This window comes from Gekko japonicus, unplaced genomic scaffold (assembly GCF_001447785.1).
Source record: "Gekko japonicus isolate JY-2015 unplaced genomic scaffold, Gekko_japonicus_V1.1 scaffold176, whole genome shotgun sequence".
Lineage (NCBI taxonomy): Eukaryota > Metazoa > Chordata > Lepidosauria > Squamata > Gekkonidae > Gekko > Gekko japonicus.
The window spans coordinates 602,872-628,238 of record NW_015160840.1 but is presented as its reverse complement, the minus strand read 5'-3'; the positions used below and the strand labels follow the sequence as shown (position 1 = coordinate 628,238).

General features: G+C 41.4%; 1 protein-coding gene across 1 annotated transcript in view; it reads right to left on the bottom strand.

The window, feature by feature from the left end:
• The window catches only part of ITGA2 (integrin subunit alpha 2), a 69,599-nt gene that overhangs the window by 33,467 nt on the left and 10,765 nt on the right, over positions 1-25,367 (bottom strand). The window contains exons 4-13 of the mRNA XM_015419005.1: positions 23,537-23,628; positions 12,601-12,715; positions 11,814-11,941; positions 10,082-10,230; positions 7,461-7,611; positions 6,451-6,616; positions 5,587-5,660; positions 2,932-3,070; positions 1,383-1,528; positions 1,001-1,144 (exon numbers count right to left, since the gene is read on the bottom strand). Coding sequence (XP_015274491.1) covers positions 1,001-1,144; positions 1,383-1,528; positions 2,932-3,070; positions 5,587-5,660; positions 6,451-6,616; positions 7,461-7,611; positions 10,082-10,230; positions 11,814-11,941; positions 12,601-12,715; positions 23,537-23,628 — 1,304 coding nt within the window. The remainder of the gene's footprint in view (positions 1-1,000; positions 1,145-1,382; positions 1,529-2,931; positions 3,071-5,586; positions 5,661-6,450; positions 6,617-7,460; positions 7,612-10,081; positions 10,231-11,813; positions 11,942-12,600; positions 12,716-23,536; positions 23,629-25,367) is intronic.

Sequence of the window (25,367 nt, the reverse complement as noted above, 5' to 3'; positions counted from 1 at the left end):
GGCTGGTCCGAGGCGGCGGCAGCGGCGGCGGCGTTGCAGAGCGTCTCCTGCGCACGCGCAGGAGACGCTCTTGCGCTTTCGGGGGGATTTAAACATCCCCCCGAAATTTTTTTAAACTTTTTTTATTTTTGTGCACACGTGGGGACTGCCCCACGTGTGCACAAACCTCCCCCGGCCCCCCAAGTGCCCCCGAAGTGCGGATATAGCGATCCGCACGGAGGGGGCCACTTGGCTATTAGATATAGTGATTGTTGGTGTTAGTAAGAGCTATGTAGGACATCCCAAGGTCCATGGAAGAACAGGGTAAAAATGGATAGAGAGTACTGGCCATTCACAAACACCAAAGTTTGGCTGCAAAAGTTTTCATTAGTGGTAATGCCTTCCTCTGGGGTAAGAAGGATAAAAGACTTAACTAACATAATCAAAATACATAGAACTGATTAACTTGCTCCACATAAATAAGTGGTAAATTTCTCTCCCTTCCTCTACAGATTTATATATATATTTAAGATTCTGTTGAAAGTACGTATTACATAACTCGGAGGCAATGGCTTAAGTCCACCAGATTTTTTCCACAGGCAGAAGGATTTACTCCCATGTAGTGCAACTTTCTCACCTTCTCCTTCTCGTGGTAGTCCAAAATGCCCTGGAAGTAAGAAAGTCACATTCTGTGGGAGGTAATGAGAGCCAGCATGGCATCGTGGTTAAGGTTGAAGGACTTTAATCTGGAGAACTGGGTTTGATTCCCTGCTCCTCCACATGAAGCCTGCTGGGTGGCCTTGGGTCAGTCACAGTTCTCTCAGAACTCTCTCAGCCCCATGTACCTCACAAGGTGACTGTTGTGGGGAGAGAAAGGGAAGGTGATTGTAAGCAGCTTTGAGAACTCCTTAAGGTAGAGAAAAGTGGGGTACAAAAACCTATTCTTCTTCATCCGTCTACTTGCATAAAAATTCTGGTGGATCTAAGCTGGTGACTGGGAACCCTGGTACAATTTACTTGCCTTTCTGACCGAAAACAAGTAGACTCGTCCTTCTTCTTTCTTAAAGTCATTCATAAACATTGGCGCACCAATCAACAGCACATCTGTAACTGAATCTCCATTAACATCTACCGAACACACCACACTGCCAAAATAGGAGCCAATCTGGAATGACAAATACTTCTAAAAATCATATGGTGCATACAATCATCCAGTGCATCCTTTCCATACTAATTACAATCATGCATTGTAATAACGTTTGTAAACCCAGAATGCAACATGTAAAAATCATCCTCCATCACTTTGGGAAATACAAGTAATACAAGCTTGAGTGCAATTCAAAGCAGCAGACCCCTGTGGCATTATTTACATGCTCAAGAAAACCCTTAAATGCTATACTTGCCTGCTCTCCTCTCTGAGAGTGGATAATTGTTATATTGCCATTGGCATCCACATCATAGACCACAACTTGACCAGTGTAGTTGGATCGTGGAGCTCCAGCGACAAAATAGAGCGAATTTTCAGATGAGATAACAGCAACAGAATAACCTAAGGAGTAATGTCGTGGTAATCATTTCTACGCAACAGGCAGCATAACAAGACCAGTTCTAAGCAGCTATAATCAGAATCCTACTCAGATCTATTCAGTGTGGTTTTCTTACAGGAAAGCATTCTTAGGATGGCATTTTACGTATATAAGGCAGATCAAAGCTCACAGAGACAATAGCAGATCATTTAGAATACTGAAAGTGGAATGCAGAACCTGGTCTGCTGATTTCCAAGAGTATTTTTGATCTCTGGTGTTACTATGAAAGGGAAGTTCTTGAGACAGGTAGTATGTTATAGTGGTTAGCATGTTGGTCTAAGAAACCCAGGTTCAAATCCCTACTCTGCCACGAAAATGTACTGGGCAACTTTGGGCCAGTCAGTCCCCCTAAAGAAGCAGGTTCTAGCTTGCAGGTCCTGCTGGACAAAGGCCACCTGTTGGATAAACAGTGGCAGAGTGGTGCCTTTCACCAGCTTCAGCTGGTGAGACAGCTGTAGCCCTTCCTTGGAAGGAAAATCTTGCCATGGCGGCACATTCCCTGGTAACATCTAGATTAGGTTACTTCAGGGTGTTCTAAGCGGGCCTGCCCTTGAAGACAGTCTGGAAGCGAAAGTTGGTACAGAATGCCATGGCCAGAATGCTGACAGCAGTGAGCCATAGGGACCATTTCCCTCCAGTCTTGTTTCATCAACACTAGTTCCCAGTTTGCTTCCAGATTCATTTCAAGGTGCTGATATTGACCTTTAAAATCCTATGCCACTTGGGGCCAGCATGCCTTAAGGACCACTTACTCCCATATGAACCTGGTCCAGTCATCTTTGGAGGCCCTGCTTTGGGTGCCTCCAACCCTCTGAGGCTAGATGGGTGGCAACGCAAGAATAGTCGTTCTTGGTCATGGTGGTGAACCTTTGGAATGCCTCCCCCAAGGATATTCACCTGTCTCCCTCTATCACTGTCTTCCACCAGCAGGTGAAGACTTCTTTGTTTTGTCTGGCATTCTCCCACTAACAGTTATTGGCCCTCCTCCCTGGTTGTATTGTGTGTGTGTGTATGTTTTACTAAAGTGTTTGAATATTTTATATACAATTATATTTTAAATGCTCTTAACGTGTTTTAATGCTGAAATGTTTTGATGTTTGCCACCTGAGGGACCATATTTGAGTGGAAATGTTTTAAACAAATAAAATAAATTATCAGTTAAAAAACAGATGATTACACATTTTTTTCTTTAAAAAACCCACCTGACTGATCTAGTACTTTGTACTTCAGAAACTGTTTCCAAGTGCAAAGTATTTTGTTTACGATAGACTTCAAAAGTAAACTTTAAATTATCTCACTGTCCCTTCCATTCTAAACAATCTGTGTATGTCATATACATTGGGTGATTCTTTTGCTACATCCTCACCTAAATAGGAGCTCTGATTTCTGTCTTGCAGAACTTTTCCAAATGCTTGACTGGGGAATGTAAATGTTTGTTTGGATATCTCCTGGATCACTGTTCCACTCCATTCATAAGCCCCAACAGCACCTAACATCAGAGCTTCCTTAACCAGAGAGGAAAAACAAAACACAATATAAAACAACATCATTTATGCTGTGAGTGATTTTTAGAAACAACAGAAGAGGCAACACAGAGGGTCAAGCTACAAGTGAGTAGACCTCCCGATGTGTTACTTGATCCTAAAAAATACAAGGGGAGGGTTCAATATGGATCAGACCATAGTGCTTGACACCTGGTCTGGGTGCCATTTCTCCAGCTGAATTTTGCTCCCCTGTGCCATCCCCCTGTGTCAAAACTGCCCGAGGAGCCAATTTTGGCAAAATGGTAAAAGGCAGAAAAGTGAGATCCCTCCTTCCCCAGCACTGTCATCCTAATCTATATTTGGTCACCTGCATCCACGCTTCCTTGACCTCTCCCCCCCCCCCAAGCCTCTATGGCTTTGTACATCTCTAATCTAACAATTCTACTTTATCGGCGGGTTTTTATGCTAGCGAGATTTAATCTCTTTCCTTCAGCTGTTGTTTCAGGCAGATATAGGGGTATCCCCTATAGGGATAGAACCTGCAATTGTCTCTATAGTGAACCTGATTCAGTTGCTCATATCCTTCTACGCTGTCCCCAATACTCTACCATGCGCAGCCATTTGATCAGTCCCCACTTACCTTCCACAAGGAATTCGACTGACAATGGTCTTAAAATTCTATTGTCTGATAAGTTCTCGGCAATGACCCTGTCTGTTGCTGAATTCTTAGCTTATGTTTGGAAGCGAAGGGTAAGGGCGCATAAGTCTTAATCCCCCTTGTGCTCATTTGGATTGTTATATTTTTTAACTGAGTTCACTATTCTTGAGAAGTTTAAAAATGATCCCCTGTTGGTGTAACTTGATGTAACTTGTTATGATCTATTAATTCGTTCTATTAATTTATTTGTTCCATTGCCTTCCTTATTGTTCCTGTGTTATGCCAATAAAGGTCTATGTATATGTATGTTAAGGCCACATAATATGTTGGGAGTTCTGACCATGAAACTTCTCCATCATGTGTAGCTTGGCCCTTACAAATGTAAACTAAATACTGATGAACAAGGACAAGCCTTTGCAACACTGAAGACCAATTAATGTGTTACTTCCGCAGAGTGGCAGACGCTTTCCCTTGGCTTCAGTCCACCAGTCAAGAGGAACATGTGGACTGTTCCCAGGGGTTGTGTCCTCTGGCACCATCCTTCCAGACTGACTGCTCTGCTGGCCAGACTTGCAGCCATCTGTTCCTCCCCGGGGGCCAGGGCAAGCATCCTTTTCCTGGCTAATAGACAGAGAGGGCAATTTCCCCTGGCTTTATTCCACGCTGCTCTGGTAATATAAGAACCATATAATAGTGCCAAGTACATAGTTTCTCACATGCATATGTTGCTTCTCCCCTAGAAAGGGGACACTGGTCTAGAATGAAACCATGTTTACTCTGTACAGGGGACTACAGCAGTGTGTGAAGGAACTCCCACAATGATCTTTTGGGGATAGTTAAGGTATTATATATCCTGTCTCAAAGTTAATTATGGTCTATGTGGCCTCTAATATACTTCCTGGATCTATATTTCTATTGTTTAGTGATTCTTTTTCCCTGTCAAATTTCTATTTAAGGAGAAAATACAGTTATTGTCATGTCTTGTGGTCAGGGCTAAAGGCCCGGTGTCAGTGAGTCACAGGAAGGCCCTGGCCTCCGGATTTTGAGAGACAGTCCCAGCCTAATGCAAGAGGTCCAGGCACCAAGGTCAGGTAGCAGTGCAAAGCAAGGTCCAGAAGCTGAAGTCTAAGGCTGAGGCACTAAAGGAATCAGGATACCAGGTGAGTCCACAGAGTGTAGTCAGGCACAGAACAGAGGTTGCTGCACAGGGAGTCCAGATACCAGGCAGAGTCTAAGAGGCGAGGTCAGCTCCAGAACAGAGGTTGTTGCACACGAAGTCAGGATACAAGGCAAAGTCCAAGACGCATGGTCAGCTCCAGAACAGAGGTTGTTACACACAAAGTCAGGATACAAGGCAAAGTCCAAGAAGCAAAGTCCAAGAGGTGTGCTCAGTTCCAAAATGAAGGTCAAAGCACAAGGAGGCAAGAAGCAAGGCTAAGCCCAGGAGTCACAGCAGGGAGCTGGGACTAACATTGTTGCCAGTGAGGGACTGGCTGCAACTGCTTGGTATTTATGGAACTGTCCTCCCCAGGGTTGGGTTGTAGTTCTGGGGAAGACCATGTACTTATCAATGGCTCTGGCTGTAAATCGTGGAGAGTGTCTGTGCTTGTGGACGGCACTGGCTGTAAATCTTGGGGAGGGTCTGCAGCTGTTGTCAACCAAGGCATTTCCCTAGTCAAAGGTTCAAGTTATTAATCACCTGCTTCTGTGTAGTCTTCAGACTACCTGTTAGCTAGATCTGGCTGAGGCACAGAAGAGACTGACAGAGCTGAAGGGTGACAGTTAAGTGTACAATATCTGTGTAACATACTATATATTAAAATAGTACAGATGGTATAGTATATATCAACCCTACATCAAGTTACAAGATATTAATTACCTTCTGTGGTGAGTAAGAAGCACTGAAACCGACTTGTGACATTTCCATCTGGAATGAATCGCCTTGATGAGTACCTGGAGATGAAACAGTATTCTGAGAAGTTATTCCTAAAACCACAAATTGCAAGCATATTCCAAACAAGAAAGCCCTTTCACCCTCAAAAAATGTCTGGGATCTCAAAGATCTACTGTGCAGGTGCATTGAAGGGTCCTATACATAGAGTCCTATATATAGAGTTGCTTTTATGTCTTTGAAAAAGGGACTCCCATTCTGTTTTCTAAAGTAGTCGGCAACATTTTTATACCCTGTTTTTCTCTGCCTTAAGGAGTTGCAAAGCAGCTTACAGTTGCCTTCCTTTCCTCTCCCCACAACAGTCACCTTCTGAGGTGGGGGGGGGGCTGAGAGAACTGTGACTGGCCCAAGGTCACCCAGGAGGCTTCGTGGAGGAGAGGGGAATCAAACCCAGTCATCCAGATTAGAGTCCATCACTGTTAACCACTACAACATGCTACTGCTTGAAAAATACAAATCCAAAGCCCTCTTCGGAATAACTTGCACTTTTCTTTAGAACTTGGCCAATGAATGTTACATTATTTTTTTCCTCCCAGAAATTCTTTGTTATTTTATACTATAAACTGTATGCACTTTGTGCCTTGTGTAAGCCGCCCTGAGCTCGTTCATGGGAAGGGCGGGGTATAAATACAATTAAATAAATAAATAAATAAATAAATCCCAGGGAACTAGAATCATATTTTGTTGCATTTTGTGAAGAACCTGATAATAAAAGAACCCAATAATAAATGAATAACATAAGAATTAAAAACACCATGTCAAGGAAAGCATCCTAATGAAACTATCTGGTACCTTCTATGCTGAAAATTCGCTCTCCCAGTGTTCCTGCTTCCCCTAAAAGTGCATCTTCAGAGGAGACATTAAAGAAATATTTTGATGTTGGAAGACTTGCAATTCCTTTGATTTCTTGAATTAATTTTTTAGTATCCAAGTAATTTCTGTTTAGGTATCCTAATACCTGGAGGGAAAAGGGAGAGAAAAGTCATTTCCCCCCCCTTCAGTAAGAAACCTATATCTGATCATGGTAAGAAATTTATTTATTTATAGCCTACCTTTCTCACTGGGACTCAAGGTGGATTACACAGAGTGAGTCAATACAATCAACAGGATGGAACATCCTGAAATAATTGAAATAGTTGTTTCTGTGTCTCCCTATTTCCATCATGATATTTGACATCAATATGTTCACATCTCTGAGTGTGGCAGCTCAAGTCACAAAGGTTAAAAAAATGCAAATTCTCCTTGCCAAGCAGAAGAATGAACTTGTATTTTTTTTTAAAGGGTGAAATTACCCTCCCTGTTTAATCTTGTTTAATCTTTTCTCTCCCCTCCACTCCCCATCCACGCAAAAATCATTGCTGAGATAATGTTCACAAGGTCAGTAAATAACCCTAAATGCACAAACACTTGTACTGTTCCCACTGATGCTCACTTCCAACATTACTTCATGGGAGAAAAAAAATATATGGATGCCTCCCTGTGAAGTTATCTAGTGGTAGGGAATGGTTAAGACACAAGAACTGCTCACAAGTTACCCAGCTGTTAGAATTATGTGGCTCACACAAGCAAATAACTATTCAGTGATGAATGAACAGAGATGCTCCCTTGACTGAAGTGAAGGCCATATCCATTGTTCGGCACAAACTGAGCCCAGAGATACATTTCTCCAAGAAAACTGTCTCCAGAGTTACTACATTCTAGGCCCATTGTCTCTAATTTTTTCAACACTTTTGTAACATATGCATTTAATAAAGTGAGCCACTCTAAAAATGATCATTTTAATAAAGGAAAACATTACGTACTGCTATACCAAATCGAGTGATGTTGTCCTCATTGCACTGTGTTATCACTTCTTGTAGTCTCGAACCATCATGAGATTCACCGTCTGTCACAACAACCATGACTTTAGAGGCTGTTGGCCGCCCACCAGCTTCACTGGAGAAAGCGTAACGTCTGTAATGAACAGTTCAGTTTACTAAATGTGAAGGCTGCCTTTAAGCACATTTTCATCATTGAGTTCAACCAAAGTAATGCTATTTAATACAAAAATCATAATTCTTAGGTGATAACAGACAATGCTTCTTTTATTATTTATATAATTTATGTTATATTTATAGTTTGCCTTTCAAGCTGAGACTCAAGGTGGGTTATGTAGTGCGAGTACAATCATTACGATGAAGAGACATATAATAAACCATGTAATAGGACTGAGATGTCAAAAAACTGAAACCAGGTGTAACAAGTAAACATATATTAAACAATGCAAGAAATGGTAATACAGTGAGAGCAAGACAAAAACCATGCAGCAACAGATTAACACAGTCCACGGTCCTGTGCTGTCTACTGAAACATTTTTCTGAATCGCCACTCCTTTATACAATTATGTTGGAATATAGTAATGTCTTGAGTACAAAGAAAAAGAGGAAAGAAGATCCTGTAGAATACAGCAAGCACTAGCTAGACAGGACTGTAGGGGGAGTAGCTTTTTTCTAAAGGGGCTTTTCTTCGTCTGTCTGCAGAATGCTATTCTTAGGCCCCGATCACACGGAGAATTTGCCGTGCAAAAGGCATGAATGTCAGGTGGATTTTCGGGGTGTGATCACACCGCAACATCTGGGAAGCGTAGCGTCCCCGTGGCCAACCCGTGGTGTCCCACCGAAGATGTGGAGTTAAATAGCACCAAGGAAAGTGCACTAGTATCTTGAAAACGTGCGGCACAGGTGGGTGTCTGATCGTGGGAGCACTAGTATCCTGTGGCATCCGGCGCCCATCCATGTCCCATTGCAAACTGGATGTTTTTCATAAGCGCATGCACACAAACACGAAACTGAAAGCAGTGTCATTCCACGGAACTGCGCATGCGCACAAACACGAAATGCTTGTGTGATCGTGCCGCGCTGCTTCTTTCCCACACTGCAGCATTGCCGTGTGATCGCCAGCTAACAGCCTAAGCACGGAGACTCGGGGGACCGTGGGATCGGGCTACTGTGCTTTATTTTGCTCCGGGGAGAACAGCCACGACCCCCCCGCATTATCTGGCCTGTGTGACTGGGGCCTTAGGTTTTTCTTCTAGGACCCTTTCTCTCAGCTAGTAAGGCAGCTAAATTTATCTCTTCTCTTTCCTACCCAGTTTATTAGTTCCATAAATAAAGCTTTTGTTAGTCTTAATCAGTTGAGCATCCTGACTGCTAACAACAAAACATCAGCATTCCTGTGGTAGATCATTCCATAGGATGGCGCCACTACAGAGAATTCACATGTACAGGCAGTTCTTGCCCCTTTGCATGGTGGCACCTGTATATGGCCCTGTTCAGATGCACAAAATTGTTGTGGCGAGAGGTTGAATTTACACTCTTGTGTGGAACTGATGGCAGTGATTAAGTTGCTCTGGTGTTGTTTGTTTCAATTTAAAAAATGCTTTCGGTATAGGTGAGAATTAGAGCTCTGCATGTGCAGGTCTTACATGATGGCACCCAAAAACAGAGATCCTATGCAGACTTAAGAGCAGGAGTCTAGTAGCACCTTAAAGACTAACAACATTTGTGGCAGGATATGAACTTTTGTGAGTCATGGCTCACTTCTTCAGATAAAGCAGATTTACTTAGGAATAAGTCCCATCAATGGACTCACTCCACAGTAAGCATGCATGGGATTGGGCTGAAGATTTATAGAGTCCTACATTTTTTACTTTACATAAACACTGTCTTGACTTGGATAGGTTTACTATGTCAGGTTTGAAAACTCTTACCACGGGATGTAAACATGGCAATTTCTGCATAAAAATGTAACAGCATTACTTGTTCCTTTTTAGTTTTAGACATTTCCATTCCTCCAGAGAGTTTAGAAAGGTGAACATGGTATTTCTCTTATTTTATCCATCATACCGCCCCATAAAGTAGATTAGGTAGAGAAAACAGACTGGCTCTTCAGTAAGATGCATAGCTGAGCAGAGATTTGAAACTGAGTCTCCCCAGCCTGATCCACAATCCTTTCCACCACACTAGCTTTACATTTCAGAGCATTTTAGTTCCATTGATTACAATGTTCTTGACAATACCCCCCTCTCTCTCTGTGTGTGTGTGTATTAGGTCATCAATGCTAGTTAGTAATGTCTGTTCTGATTGGCAGCTGCTCTCCAGAGCCCCAGGGCATTCACATCACCTGATCCTTTAACTGGAGATGCTGGGAATAGAATTTAGGACCATCCGCATGCAAAGCAGATACTTTGCCACTGAGTCACATCCTTCTCCCAGTTGACTTCAATGGACTTAAAAGGGTGCAGCTTTGCTCAGGATGGCATGGCAGATTTGGGGGTTTTTTTGAAGTGCTAATGGACTCTGGGTTGGTTTTACTACAGCAAATTAGCATGGCTATTCTTCTTGAATTTGTTACCTTAGGAGTGGCTACCACTGGATATGATTACCTGGCAAAATCAATTGCTTTGAACGTATTTGTATATTCCCCTCCTTTCTGAGTGGTTTGCGACATTGCCCGTACAACATCTTCTTTATTTTTATAAGTATTCAGCTGGAAGACTACTCGTGGGTCATTGCCATACTGAATTAAGCCTACCTAAAATTTAAAAAAGGAACACACAAATAAAAGGCATTAAAGTACTAATCACATTATTTCACTTTGGATATAGAGCGGCAAAAGAACTTTCAGTGATAGAGGGGGAAATGGGGTTCACTCGGCCCTAGTGCAAACCTGAAAGAAATGTCTGTCATAATGGCAAGAGAGGGGCTGTGGCAGAGCATCCGCTTAGCATGCAGAAGGTCCCAGGTTCGACCTCTGGCATCTCCAATTGAAAGGACTGGGTAGGAGGTGCTATGAAAGACCATCTCCCTGAGACCCTGGAGAGCCATTGCCAGTGTGAGTAGACATTACTGACCTTGATAGACAGATGGTCTGATTCAGTATAGGGCAGTTTCAAGTACATCTGGAATTAAAGCATTTAGTATGTATGCTAGTGTTAAAAAGCAGTGAATCTGTGCAAACTTTCAATTGGGAAGTTTTCAAATCTCAGGGCTGATAAGACCAATTGATTTTACTGAAGAATGGAGAATTCTGCCATATAGGGAAGATATCCAAAAATTGGAGGGCTCTGTCTTTTGGAATACCAATTATTTCCAAATTAGAAACGTAATAAATACTAAGCAATCGCAAATTGATATATTCCATGCTTTAAAAGGTTTTCAAAGTATTCTTAACTGACCAGAAAAATAACAGGAGCTGCTTTCTATTACATATATGCTGCTAACAAAAGCAGATAACAGTCCCTTGGTCTATAAAGCCAGATGGGGAAAAGATTTGTTGATTGGCCTAACTTGCACAGGGGACATTATCAGGTGTTCTCTAAATATGAGTTTAAATAAAACACATTAAAGATCATGTATAGATGTTACCTAACATGAAACAGAGTAGCTAAATTGGAAAAGGATCCCTCCAAAGGGTACTGTAGGTAAAACAGTAATGTAGGTTCATTTTTTTCACATATGGTGGCAGTGTTCTGTAGTGAAAGAATATTGGTAGAATATATTTTGAAATATTATAGTATAAAAGAAAAACTACCATGCAACAACAACAACAAAAACACCCCTCTCCCTACTGGTACTCTTTAGGCAGCTGAAACCAGGAATTTAAAAAAAATTAGTTAACAATTTATTGGTAGTTGATCAAAGAATTTTGGAGCAATATTGGAAGAATGATGTAGTGCCAAGGACAATGGCATAGATTCATAAAGCCTGGTTTACTATGTTAATGAATAAGATAATAGCAATCATACAGATCTGGGATGGAAGGAGAAATGCTCAAGAAAACTTTATTAAGCCATGGCAGCCATTTATTATAAACTGGAACTCAATAAAGCTGGAAGAGAGTGCTAAAGAGAGAATTGTGAGGTGTATATGAGCGAGCCATTGAATGTTACTTTGATAAAGTAAGTTATACAGTCTTGTCTGTCTATGGGATTGTGGGTTAGTTTGTGTTTGTTTTGTATAACTGATTAATAAGATAGGTAATAAAAATGTACTGCTTCTCAACCTCAAACTATGAAAACTTCATTATAAAAGGAAATTTTGCTTTTCTTTACAGTTGACAGAATTCATAGGTGGCTGATGAAACAACATTTTATTTTGTTTTTAAAATATACCCACCTGAGTTTTTGTGGGGCCTATATCCAAACCTTGGACAAATTTCGTCAAAAAAGCACTCACAGCATTCCATGGATAAATACTGTTTGACTCATCGCATACCACCACAAGGTCTATGACCAAAGAACACTCTGCAAATGGAAGAAAGAAAAGGTGCTTGTTGGATGAAATTTGGATGTCATTTTAATTCCATCAGCTCATATACTGTGCTACGTTATGTTCAAAATTCACAGGCAAAAAGAAAGAAAAGTTTTTCCTTGAGCCCTTCCATATTTTTTTTAAAAAATTACTTTTCTATCTGAACTATATCTGTGCTACTACTGATCCAATGCTAGCACCAAAATAACTTGTTGCCATGATAGCCATGTTTGTTGACTGACTGTCTTTAAAAAAAATGCATGCCCTTGCTCTCAGCCTTGGGATGGCTTCCAAATAAAATTACAGATTGAAATAATCCAATAAATAAATAATCCAATATTAAAACATTAACAATCATTATACCTAATCAATAAAATAACCAAAACCCGAGGTGACCAGATCTTCACTGTGGGGACAGTGTCTCAAGTAGTTACCCACCACCTCTGACAGTGGGGGCAGCATCTACAGAATTCTCAGGAATTTTGTACAGTAAATGTGGCCATTCTCCATTTTTATAAAGCCAGGAGATAAGTGTTCCCAGAACTGGAAACGGTGAGGGAGATTATGCCTCCTTCAAAAAGTTAATATTTTAACTTAATATCTAGATATTAAGGCATTCCTTAACTAATCATCTTTACATAGACTGCCTTACTTTGCAGAGCTGGTGAAAAACTTCTCATGATCTGGAAACTTGGACTGAACTCGGAACAGATTCCTGTTGCGTAGTATTGACTTCCACACTGCTGTGCCCACAAAGGACCACAAGTCTTTGAAACAAAAAACAAAAACAACATGCTAAAAACACAAATGAAAACTGACCCTTCTTAATCCCCTCCTCACCACTTCTGATAGAACTGCAGAACTGACAGAAGCTACATGCAGCGCTCACCTCATATCTTGGCCACGCATATGTAACCCCCACGTACACCAGCCCATAATGTGAGAGCTTCAAATCATCAAAGTAAGTCAGCCAAGGCCAACCCTACAGGGGAAGGTCGTCTGAGTGAATCTAAACTTAAACATTTCCTCTGGAAATCACATCTGATTTTATGGTTCAAGTAAAAGCAAAACAAACCAGTCTGAAGTAAACTCATCACACTGTTGGCTACTCAGGTTCAGTTGAGTTCTTGAACCATCCTACGGTTTTACTTCAAATGCACAGAGAATTCCAGTGCAACAATTACCATTAACCATGAAAAACGGAGCTCTTCAGACATGTTTTTCTATAATAGTAATAGGGCTATACTATAACAGAATGGGTTTGGGATGGCACTTTATAAAAGGAAAAGGACTGCAGGCTGTGTATAGGACATATCGATTTGCTGCACAAATTACCCTGTTATGGCTGCATTCTTTAAACTGAAGTAATACCATTCTTCCTTATTTTATCTGCACTCTGAATATGCTCTGGTCATTTATATTTCAGTCCTACATACATATGTAACTGCCACAAGTATGAAGGCCCCACAGCAAAAGGCTTTCAAAAGATGTCTTTTCATATTGACTGTTGCACTTTACACTGTGTAACCTGCTGTGAGTCTCAGTGAAAAAGGCAGGCTATAAATGTAGTAAATAACTAAATTATGGTTGCGTTTGCACCACTTACAAGTATACCTAGATAGGCCTGAAAATAGCCATAGGATTCCTTGGTCCTTCATTCCATGAAAAGCCATGAAATGCCATTTCAATTTTTGGTTATTTTAAAGGCAACCCTACAAGTCTCACTAAAACACTGACAAACAGGCTCAGCAGTTTTGTCTTCTAGAAACACCTTTCCAACATGCAATACCAGCCATACTATGAAAGCAATGCCAAAGCTCCAATGGCAATTTTATCACTGTGCCTCTCAATGGAGTGCTGTGGATTCTTTCAGCTCAATGGACAGTAATTCTTAGAAGATAGTTCCCTGTTCAAGTACTATCAGAGTTCACCTTATGACAATTCTTTCCAGATGAGGGAAAAAATGCTTCTGTGTACATACAAAGCAATAGCTTGAACCAGAGAAAGAGAGAGAGTGCTGAGAACTGCCTAAAGCACTCTGAGGTGCAGTCTCTTTCTTAGGGGATTTGATTGGGAATTGACACATCTGATGCTTTGTAGGAACCCTTCTTTGCCTCCACTTGCGATCTCTCATCCAAAGAAAAATTAACCGAGAAGTACTGTCCCTGAGGAACCTCTTACCATTTGAAAACATGGAGGAGGCACATAATATTATTTTGGATATCACAATCTCTTTTCCCCAAAGGATGAAGGAAAAATTCATGTGCTTGACAGTGAGGACAAAATATCCAGGCCTAAACAGGCCGTCACTGAAATATTCAACAAATGTATTTTATAAATTTTGTTAAAACCATTGTGGCTCACTGTTTCACAGTTGTTCCAGGGAGATCCCCTAATAACAACAATGTTCTAATTTCAAGTACACAATTATTTTCTTTTAACCCAAACAATTCCTTTGTATGGCATGCTCTGTCCCATTATAGATCCATAACCTTGACACCGCCAAAGTATAAATTCATCTCTGAAGTAATCTCCTTCAGTCTGGGACTGACCAGAAGATGGCACCACTTTTACCATTATCAACAAAATGAAAAGGTGGGTGGCAATTCTGTGTCTAAAACAATTACTAGGAAAAATTACCAGGTAAAAATAATTTTCCACTGCTCTGGATAAAAAGACAGTGAATGTCAAAACATTACCTCAATATGTGTTTTGCCAATTAAAGATGAATTCATACAGCAATAAATGGCAAGCTTTCATTCTCACAAATTCCAGCTTAATCACATTCTTTTTTCTTTTTCTGAAAACAGCAGGGCTTTGTCACATTTCTACAAATATGTTTGAGAGTACGAGGCACACAAAGCTTTTCAGGAAACGTATGACATATTATATGGGCTATGGTATAAAAATAGGTATTACAGCCCTCATATGCTCTTTTATGAAGAACACAGTCCACTGCATATGGTGTGGCAGGGCAGATCTTGGGCAGCCAAGGCATTACTTTTTAAAGCAAGCATCTAAATTGCTTGGGTGCATTGTGATTGAGGTGTTGGAGTGTGCCTCAATTGGAAAAAGTTAGTATCACCAGACAAAGCACATAGTACTAGATGATTCACATATAATTGTTTGTGTGAAGCTTTCCAGGAAAGGCTATTTATAGTGTGGCAGGAGGGATCCAAAGGCCATTTGACCATGAGGTGATCCAAGTGCCAAGACTAGACAAAGACAGTGCAAGATCTTCAAGGCAGTACAGAAGAAGACTTGAACAGGGTGCAAGAGGCGAAAACACCCTGTTTTCTTTCCATTTCCCCCTGCCCCAGTCCATAGCCTCTGTGAAACAGGGTGCTTGTGTAAAGGTGCTGGAGCATAGGCTATTAAGGAAGCCAAGTCTTTACAGATATTGGAGCAGAGGCAGGAGTGTAGATATGAATGTGTTTCCAGGCAGACTCACAGCCGAGGGCAGATGGAGGCAGTCTCCTAGCAAGGGTCAGCTAAAGGCAAGAGTGATTTTCAATTTCTGAGGTGCTCTTGCCAGACATCTTTGTAGCTGGGAAAGGCAAGGAGCACTTGTAGGAAACTTAACCAGAATTAAGCAAGGATAGTATGCAACATGAAACCATAACTGTAGTTAATAAACCATCTTAAATCCTGGCTTCAAATCATATTGTACGCAGCCAAATTGTTTCTTGGCTAATTCCCATCCTAATCACAGTACCTGTCCCACATGACTATTATCCATGTATGCAGGGTTATGACTGTGCCTCTCAATGGAGTGCTGTAGATTCTTTTGGCTGGTGTTTCCTCAATGTGCAGTAATACTCATGATACCCAGCATAGCCTTTTTTGGTGGTCAGAGTCTCTGCTCCATTTTTCACCAGCAGAAAGATTGATTGGATCCATCCTCTGGACCACAACCAACCACAGTTCGTATAGTGGGCTATGTTCCAATGATCAACTAACTATCATTTGTTTACTTAAACAATAGTTTTGTTTATATCTGAACTGATCCTTTGTTTTTGACAAGAACCTAGTCTATCCTCAGGCTCATATACTCCCTTGGTCCTCCCCTTCTGTGAAGCCGTGACTGAAGACTTGCTGATTTAAGAAGTCTTCAATCTAACATCAAATTAATGACACATTAACAAACTAGAGTTTCTTTCATGCCCACAAAATGGGATTCTAAATTGATTTCAAATTGTGGCTTGGAGTCCCATTTTGGGTCTGAACCTAAGTCAGTGGCCTAACCAACCGCAGGTATTGGAGTGGCCTTCATTCAGACAATCACATTAACTTTAGCTAATTTAATTGCACAGTGATTTCAAGTTATGTCTAAACCGAGTCAATGTCAACAAAACTTAAGCCAAGCTGAGATGGCAAATTAAAAAGGATATTATAGCTTTGGAAAAAGTGCAGAAAAGGGCAACTCGAATGATAAAAGGGTTGGAACACTTTACCTATGAGGAAAGGCTAAGGCGCTTAGGGCTCTTTAGCTTGGAGAAACGACGACTGAGGGGTGACATGATTGAGATTATGAGATTATGCATGGGAAAGAGCAGGTAGAGAAAGAGGTACTTTTCTCCCTTTCTCACAATTCAAGAACTCGTGGGCACTCCATGAAATTGCTGAGCGGTCGGGTTAGAACGGATAAAAGGAAGTACTTCTTCACCCAAAGAGTGATTAACACTTGGAATTCACTGCCACAGGAAGTGGTGGCGGCTACAAGCATGGACAGCTTCAAAAGGGAATTAGATAAGCATATGGAGTAGAGGTCCATCAGTGGCTATTAGCCACAAGGTATAGATAGGGACTCTGGGGCAAGTGATGCTCTGTCACCTTGGTGCTTGGGGGGGGGTCAACAGTGGGAGGGCTTCTAATGTCCTGGCCCCACTGGTGGAGCTCCTGATGGCACTGGTATTTATGGCCACTGTGTGATACAGAGTGTTGGACTGGATGGGCCTTTGGCCTGATCCAACATTGGCATCTCTTATGTTCTTATGTTCTTATCTTAACATACAGAAGCTATCCTCTACATTTACATTAAATGAATCCAAGGGAGATGACAAGCAAAATCAATCGAATTTTCCACATTGAACATCCTGGAGATATCAAGTCATGTCCACAGGCAACCAGCATCCAAGAGCCGAGAAGTTTTGATGAGGAAGACAAGAACGTTGGCATCAAACAAACAACATTCATCTCTTTTATCCTCCTAAGATTTTTAGATCTTAACCTTAAAACAATTCATTCCCAAGCACAGGTAAATTGTATTACTGAAAAACTGTACTGGAATCTTCACAGCTTTATATCCTGTGCCGTTTCTATCAACAAGTACTCAGTGTTCCAAGTGGCATTCTTCCAGATCAATAGTGGAAGAAAATAAGAGTATGCTTACAGTAATACAACATTATTTCCTCCTTTCACTGAGTGGTAGTATTTCAAAGCAATGTCCCATTTCCTTCCATCCTTACATAGTATATGAACTTCTTTGTTCACAAATTACTTCAGCCCCATCATAGCTAAGATCCTGAAATGCCAATAGCTGATGAATGAATTGCCCTGTCTGGGAAATCAACAGAGAGAGACAGCCTTACACTGTGAGGAAAACTGATGACAGTGTGGTGTAGTGGTTCGAGTCAGAGAATCCAGGGTTCATATGTTGCTCTGCTGTGAAGCTATCTGGGTGACTCTGAGCCAGCTATTTTTTGTCAGCCTGTCCTATCTCACAGAGTTGTCATTATGATACAATTGGGAAGGCAAAACCATCAACACCACCCTGATCTCAAGGTGAGATTTAAAAAATGTACTAGATAGACTCGTACAGCTCATCCGAGTGATTTCATCTACTTTTTTACAGCTTAGAATTTTCTCTCTTTTTTTGCTAAAAAAATTGACAGCTGCACAGATGAAGCTACTTCATACTGAATCTGACCACTGATTCATCAAGGTCTGACTGGAATCAGCTCTTTACAGTCTCAGTTTCAGGTCTTTCACATCACATACTGCTTGAACTGAAGATGCTAGGGACAGAATCTGGAACCTTCTTCAAGCTCTAACACTGAGTCCTTACTTTTCAAACACACCCCTCAGGGAAACTTTCATATACCTCATCAGGAGACATGAAGCCTTCAATAGGTCAGATAGTGTCCTCCTGGAGAGCTTCAAGAGGGTACAATTGCATGCGGGGAAGGCATAAGCATGTCCCATGGACTCGCTCAACTAGAAACTGAGTTCTTAATGGGAACTTGCAATTGCATGTCTGATTGTGAAAATGGGATCCTGGGGAAGATGTAATGTATAGCTAGGCCCCCAGGGGGCATTATAAGACCCTGTGTGACAGATATGCTTCACCAGCAAACTTGTACTTGTGGTGCCCTTTCGGTTCTGTAACAGATTGTTAATTGTCACTTTAGTATTGTAACTTTAATGTAAACTTAAAAAATACTTGTGGTGCCTTCTCAGAAATCTTTATATTTCTGTTCTGACCAAGCCAGGGCTTTCTCTGTTATTTGTTCCATTTTATAGACTGTCTCAAATACTTTGGCCACCAAAAGAGAAGGGAGCACTCACTGGAGAAGACCCTGATGCTGGGAAAGATTGAAGGTCAAAGAAGAAGGGGACGGCAAAGGACGAGATGGTTAGACAGTGTCATAGATGCAACGAACATGAAGTTGAGCAAACTTCAGAGGACGGCGGAAGACAGGAAGGCCTGGCGGGATCTGGTCCATGGGGTCGCGAAGAGTCGGACGCGACTGTGCGACTGAACAACAACATAGACTGGCTTACTGGTGAAAGCATCATTATTGTTGTCTTTAGTAAGATAATTGTGTATCAGAGGGCTTTTAATTAAGGTAACTATGCTTGGTACATTTCTGAGGTGGCTGATGATTTTTTAAGTTTTGGAAACCATGGTCACGCAATCTGATTTGATTTCTTCACTTTTGTAAACGTAATTTTATTACCAGTTGGCAATTGACATGGAGAGCAAAACAAATGCCAAGAGCTTTCCCAGTTTCTTAAACATACCTAATGCTGTTCTTTGGTATGTGGCCATGTTACAAGATTATGTCTTCATGGTTAGGTGTATCAGAATTCGTTTGAGCATCAGACTGTTTAGAGAACATGGTGGGTTGCCCTGCTGACTTGTTGCTGCAGCACAGTCCTAGGGACAGCCAGAAAATGATAATATTCATTTAACTTGCTTGCTACCCTACACTACAGAGCGTAGTGTACAGAGTATACAGCCTATACTACAGAGTGACTTGAATGGGATATACCATGTTGTTATTCTTTCAAAAGGAAAAAAAAACCCTTGTTATTTGATGTATGCTATATGTGGAGCCACAGATTAGCAATGTAATGCAACTAATGTTAAGCACTTTTAAATAGCACTGATTTCTGGGTAAGATATTTAAGCATGCAATTAGCTCTTCCACTAAAACCAATGGGACTTAAAGTTCTTTTGACTGGATCACATCTTAGCTTTTTTTCCTTCCAGTCATGGTGAACCCATAGACATTTGTAATGCAGAGATCCATGCTAGTAGGTTTAATGTAAAACTTTTATTCTGGCGATCCCTGCCCCAAAATATGGATGGAACATCAGAGACAAAGGGAAAATATTGGCAGTCCAGTACTAATTAGGGTTACTCCCTTTTAACCGTTTACTGAAGTCAATTGGCTTAGAAGGAATTAGGACAGCACTGTAAAGTTCTAGAATTGTTGAAAATTTAAGACTACATCCCTCCCTGTGTTTCTGTTTCAAAACATCAGCAAATGCTGGCCAAGACTCACCAAAATGGCTGAGATTGCAGCCCGGGCTCAGGGGGGAAAGTCCAAAGGAGTCTTTCCTGCTCCTGGCCAACAAGACCAGATGCCTTAGACTATCACACGGCTGGCCACCATGTCAGCAAGGTGCTGGCCAGGAGAGCATGTGAAATTTTCGCAGGCTTCTACATAGATATTATGTAGAGCCCGGCTGATTTCTATTCAAACTGTGCTGTTTGGTGGGTTTAGCAGCGCGGTTTTCCAGATCTTGCAGCATCCATCGACTGTCTGTTGTCATGAGATCTTCTCAGCCCCTTCGGCATCATTGGCTCCTCGGCCTTCAGCTCAGCTCAGCTCCTCGGCTCTTTGTGTCTTCAGACCTTTGGCCATCACCTCCCACCCTTTTTGGTTTCTCAGTGGCAGGAATCAACGCATTAGCACATATCTTCATCACAGTTCTGATTCACTGCTACAAGGAACCTTTCCACCGCAGCGGTATTGGAGGCTTCCAGAACAGCCTCCTCCTCACTGGGACCAAGGCTACTGCCAGTGGCGAGGAGCCTAGCTGGAAGGAGCTCCTCCATTCTGGAGAGCCACTACAAGATTTATTTTATTTATTTATTTATTTAGGATTTCTACCTTGCCCTCCCGGCCGTAGCCTGCTCAGGGTGGGATCATCTCAGCAACCAAGGCGGCTTGGCTGCTTGCAGTCTGCATTGTGGTGCTGAACTGTCCTGCCCTGGCAGCTGGTGGGTGAGTTAAAAAACATCTTATATATATGTTTTTGTATAGTATGTAGAAAAAATTAAATATATTTGTATCACAATGTGCATAACTCTTCAACACATCACAGTTCCCATAAATGCTATAGTACGTGTGGATTTTAGAGCTCTATAATATGGGAAATACTGCCTATAATGGAAGCGAGTCATAAGGGACATGGTCTTCTTGCAGCTTCAGCATGTAAATGCAAAATACTGGGTGTGCTTTTCAGAACTATGCAAATAGCAAGCTCTAAAAGGTTTCTCAGACTTCATTACCAAGCACAGAGAATATTTCTAAAGAGCTTCTAAAGTGAATGAAAACATAAACATTTCTTACTTTTGTGGCTGAGCATTACATGAGCATTAAATACACCTGCCAAATTTCATTCTATGTTTAATGTGTTGTAATTGAGAAAGGAGGAGCAACATAAATGAATTAAAATTTGAACTATTTAGCTGCAATTATTTTACAGTGTTTAAGGATATTCCCTGGCTTATCCTGTCTCTTTGGCTTTGTACGTTTTAGGATCAGAAAACAAGTCACAGGATGTGATGAATTAAAATTCCACAAAGAGCTGCCTTTCTACAATGATCTACAATCATTTCTACAATGATATAGAAACAGATACTGGAGATGGGAGAAAGAAGGACCCTATCAAGGGATAAAGCAGTGCAAAAAACCCTGCATGGTTCTTCCTTCTTTCTGTCTCACTTGTGCTCTCCTCTAAAATACATATCAGAGAAATCCTTGTAACATGAAGTATCTTGGATTTAAAGACAATCCAGTTTGTTTATTTTTTTATATCCAATCCAGATGTTATTAGAAGACAGAAGGAAGACCGGTGGGTCACCCTTCTGTAGCAAGTGGGTCTCACCCCAGTGTCAGTTATGCTGCCATGGGGGTTGGGATGCTCAGCCAGAGTCTGTGTAAATTGCTTTCGCATTCCTGTCTATGCTTTGCGCCGAAACGCTTATCTATAACGATGTGCAGGTGGGAGTGTGTGTTGTCTGCCTTTCCAGGCAGCCGTGGGAGCCGGACAGTTCCCAGCTTCATCTAGAAACAGTTTGCTGGCTTTACGCCGCGCGCGGGAGTGTGGCTAATTGGCCAGTGCAGTGGGGGGGGGGGCATACGAATGCCCTATATCTTATTATGTCCAAGGGACAACTGCCATTCTTAATAGTGACCATGTTAATGCATCTATAGCTCTTCAATAAAAGTATAACCTTTCCTGAAAGCGTGTACTCCGTTGTTGGCTGTGGGTTCTGACACCCAGGTGATCCCTGGCAGGGACTTTCATGGGCCCTAGGCACTTTTGCCTTCATAGGCCCCTACCACTCTAAGAATATAAAGAGTAAAAATTATTTTTGATATAACTTTAAATACTTCAACATTTCAGGGTTTTTTTTTCCATTTTAGGCAAAATGTTATAGATTTTTGTGAGCCCTAAAATTTCATTTTTTTCTGATTTGAGAATTAAAACCTTTTCTTTGACCCTAAAAGTTCATTTTTTCCTTCTGATTTTTTTAAAAAACAATTAAACATTTTTGTGGGCTCCTGAAAGTATTGTGGGCCCTAGGCACTGTGCCTGCTGTGCCTAATGGATGTCAGCCCTGATCCCTGGAACTCACAGTGAATGAGAGTCCTGCTTTGGTTGTTACAACATTAGCAAGGAAAAGCATGTCATCTAAATAGGCATTGTACCGTACTCATTAAATACTCATCACAATTTTGCTTTGTTGTTCCTATGCAAATTGTACTGCAGCCTATCCCAAGGCCATTTAGTGCAGCTGGTGGGGACCAAAACCAAGACACAACCTCACAAATATATCTACTGTGCTGATATTTTGCTTCACTTCCACCATTAAAAGGCATGCATGGATCTTCTGTCAAGGCACTGACCAGACCGAAACCTGGTTAGCTTCAACAAAACTATATCATATGGCTTCAGACTATGCTCTCACAGATGGTACTGTTGTGATGAAGGTGAACATATTTGTTGTACAATGGAATGAGCATTTAGCTCTCATAGGGTTTTTTAAATCTTTCAACTGCCCCAAGCCTGTTGGGAAAGGTAGGATAGCAAGATCTTAAACAAACAAATTCACCCTGGGAAAGGAAAAACTGTGTTATAGAAGCTAAAAGCAGGTCCAAAGTGACCTAAGGAAAAAAAATGCATTCTCTATGAATACGCAGACGGGGGAAAAAAGTAAAAGATTTAAATATACAAAGGAAGAGGGGGGGGGACCCACACACGTTGCCTTGGATCCAGCCAGCTTTTTTGCTCAATCTCACCCAGTTGCCCTCCTTAATCCCATCCCATATGAATTTTGTCCAGTCAGATCCCATGATCCCCAGCTTAACTCTTTGGGTGTTCAAAAGCGGGAAAGCTGGTTGGATCCAACCCATTAAATATAAATAGCAAACCTTTCCCCTTTAGATGAACAATGGCATCCTATCACTTAGGTCAACTAAGTGTACATGCATGTACACGTGAAGCTGCCTTATATGGAATCAGAACATTGGTCCGTCAAGACCAGTAGTCTCTATATAGACTGGCTGTGGCTGCCCAGGGTCTCATGCAGAGGTCTTTCACATTACCTCCTACTTCATCCTTTTAAACTGAAGATGCCAAGGATTGAGCCTGAGACCTTCTGCATGCAAAGCAGATGCTTTACCATTAAGTCAGCCCCCTCCTCAAGTATGAAGCCTTCCTGAAGCATCACAAGCCATTCTGCAGACAAGAGCCTCTTCCAGTGGAGGAAAGTTCACTGAGTTGGAGGGAGACTCCCCATTTAGCTGACTGAAGTGGTGGGATACAGCTTAAACTGAACATTTAGTTTGATCTTGCTGATCGGTTCTGTTAGTGGTGGTGCTTTCCTCCCATACAAGGACCCTTCTGCTTATGCAAGAGGTTCTTTCAGCTGACACACCTAAAGGAAGATGCCACCACTATTGGAATGGATCCACAAGATTCAACACATTGCCTTCTCATGCAGTACATCAACACATTGGATTGGGAACAGAATTTATGCTTTCATTACTCACATCTCCAGCACTTACCAAAAATCCTCCTGTTCTTGAGTTTCTTATCAGGGTTAGCCCTAGATTCATATCCTCCTTTATCTCAGTAACATTTGGGATGCTTGCAAAAGCTGAAAAGCCACAGTACATTGTTAATTCCAGGAACAATTCAAGGTATTATTTTTATTCTATTAATTGTGTGTTGCTTTAGCTCTGTGCATATTCAAAGGTGTCTTCCTATCTATGTCCACTACGATGTATCCATGTGCTTTCTTAATAAGTATCTCATGTTGAAAATTAAGGGCATGCAGTACCATTTATGAAGCTCATTTCCCCCAGTGACTCCCAGACTAAGTGTATTTGGGAAGTAACACAGAAACTTACTGTTTTGGCTACCATTTATGGTTGAGATAAAATAAACAGTTTTTAAAAAATAACAATATGTTATCAGTATCAGATCACTATTCGCAGAAAACATCTGACAGGTTAAAATATCTCCCCCAAACATATTTACTTTCAGAATCAGTAACTGCAATTCTACTCTTCACACACTCACACTCACACACACTACACAGCTTCTACTCCCAACCACAGAATTCAGCAACTGGCATGTAAAATGCATGTATCAGTTTTCAAATGACTGTGATGATGTGCCAAAAGATTAGTCCTGTACTTGGCAGCACAAATGCACCTTGCTGTGGTCTCACAGTGTGATGGGCTTCACTTTTAAAAAATTAGAAGCGCTGTGTAAACAGATAAAGGACCATGAAGGGCTAATTCTTCACTGAGCCAGACAGCCTTGAGTGAAAGGCTGTTCCAAGAGATCTGATTGGTTAGCATCAGCTGATCAGAGAAAGACTTCTGAACTGGATGCTGAAGAGAATTCAATCTGATTTCAGCCTTAGCTGAGAGCAGTTTAACACAGATGGAAAACTGGGGTAAAGTTGGCAAAGAAGTTTGGGAAGTAGGACTCCCATTTGGGCCAAAGAAAGGAGATAGATCTTATAGTGAGGGGAGAATTTCCATACCCAGTCAAACAGGGAGTTAGCTCTGAAGAGTGGAAAGATCCCTGGTCTGGTGTGGTTAGAAACTGCCTTTAGAGACCTTACGAGTCAGTTAGAACTCAAGACGAGTACTGGTGTTTCAAGAGAAGGAGTTTAGGTGGGTACTGGTAAGAGTGTACCAGCCTTCTGGAAAACAAAAGAGTCAGAGAAAATTCAAAGAAAGTGTGCTGGAGTGTGTGGAAAACACTCAAACAAAAGCTTCTCAACATAAAGATTTATGTAACTATGAACAGCTTAAGAAACTTTCATTATCCTGAAACATAAGAACTAAAGTCTGTGCATGTACTGATTTTACCTCAGAGTTATGAGTTACCACAGAAATTTACCCATGATTTCACTTGACCTTTCCCCTCTGTGTTGAATAAAATGTTTTGTTGATTTTGAATTTCAAATGTCTCTAGTGCCATTTTCAGGGGTTTAAGTTAAAGGGCGATCCCGACCCTTCCCCTCAGATTCCTGGGCTGAGCCAGCAGTAAAATATCATACTGAGACAGGGTGGGACAGCCAGTTTTCTTCAGGAAAGAAGAAAGCAGACCACTAGGGCTGTTCAGTCAGAAAGGCAAATAGAAACGGGGGGAAATCTTGCCTCTGAGTGAGAGAAAGGGAAGGGGGTCGTCATACACACATACATGGTTTCAAAACAAAATGGTCATTTGAATAAGCCTTCAGTCCCTAAATGCAGCTACACCACTTTGTCTGTATATGTTCGCATTCTTCCAACTTTCACTGTAGTGCATGTTTCACTGGGTTGGATCCCACAGAAAATTTCCACTGATGGAAGAGGGAAGGAAATTTCGCCCGTTCGA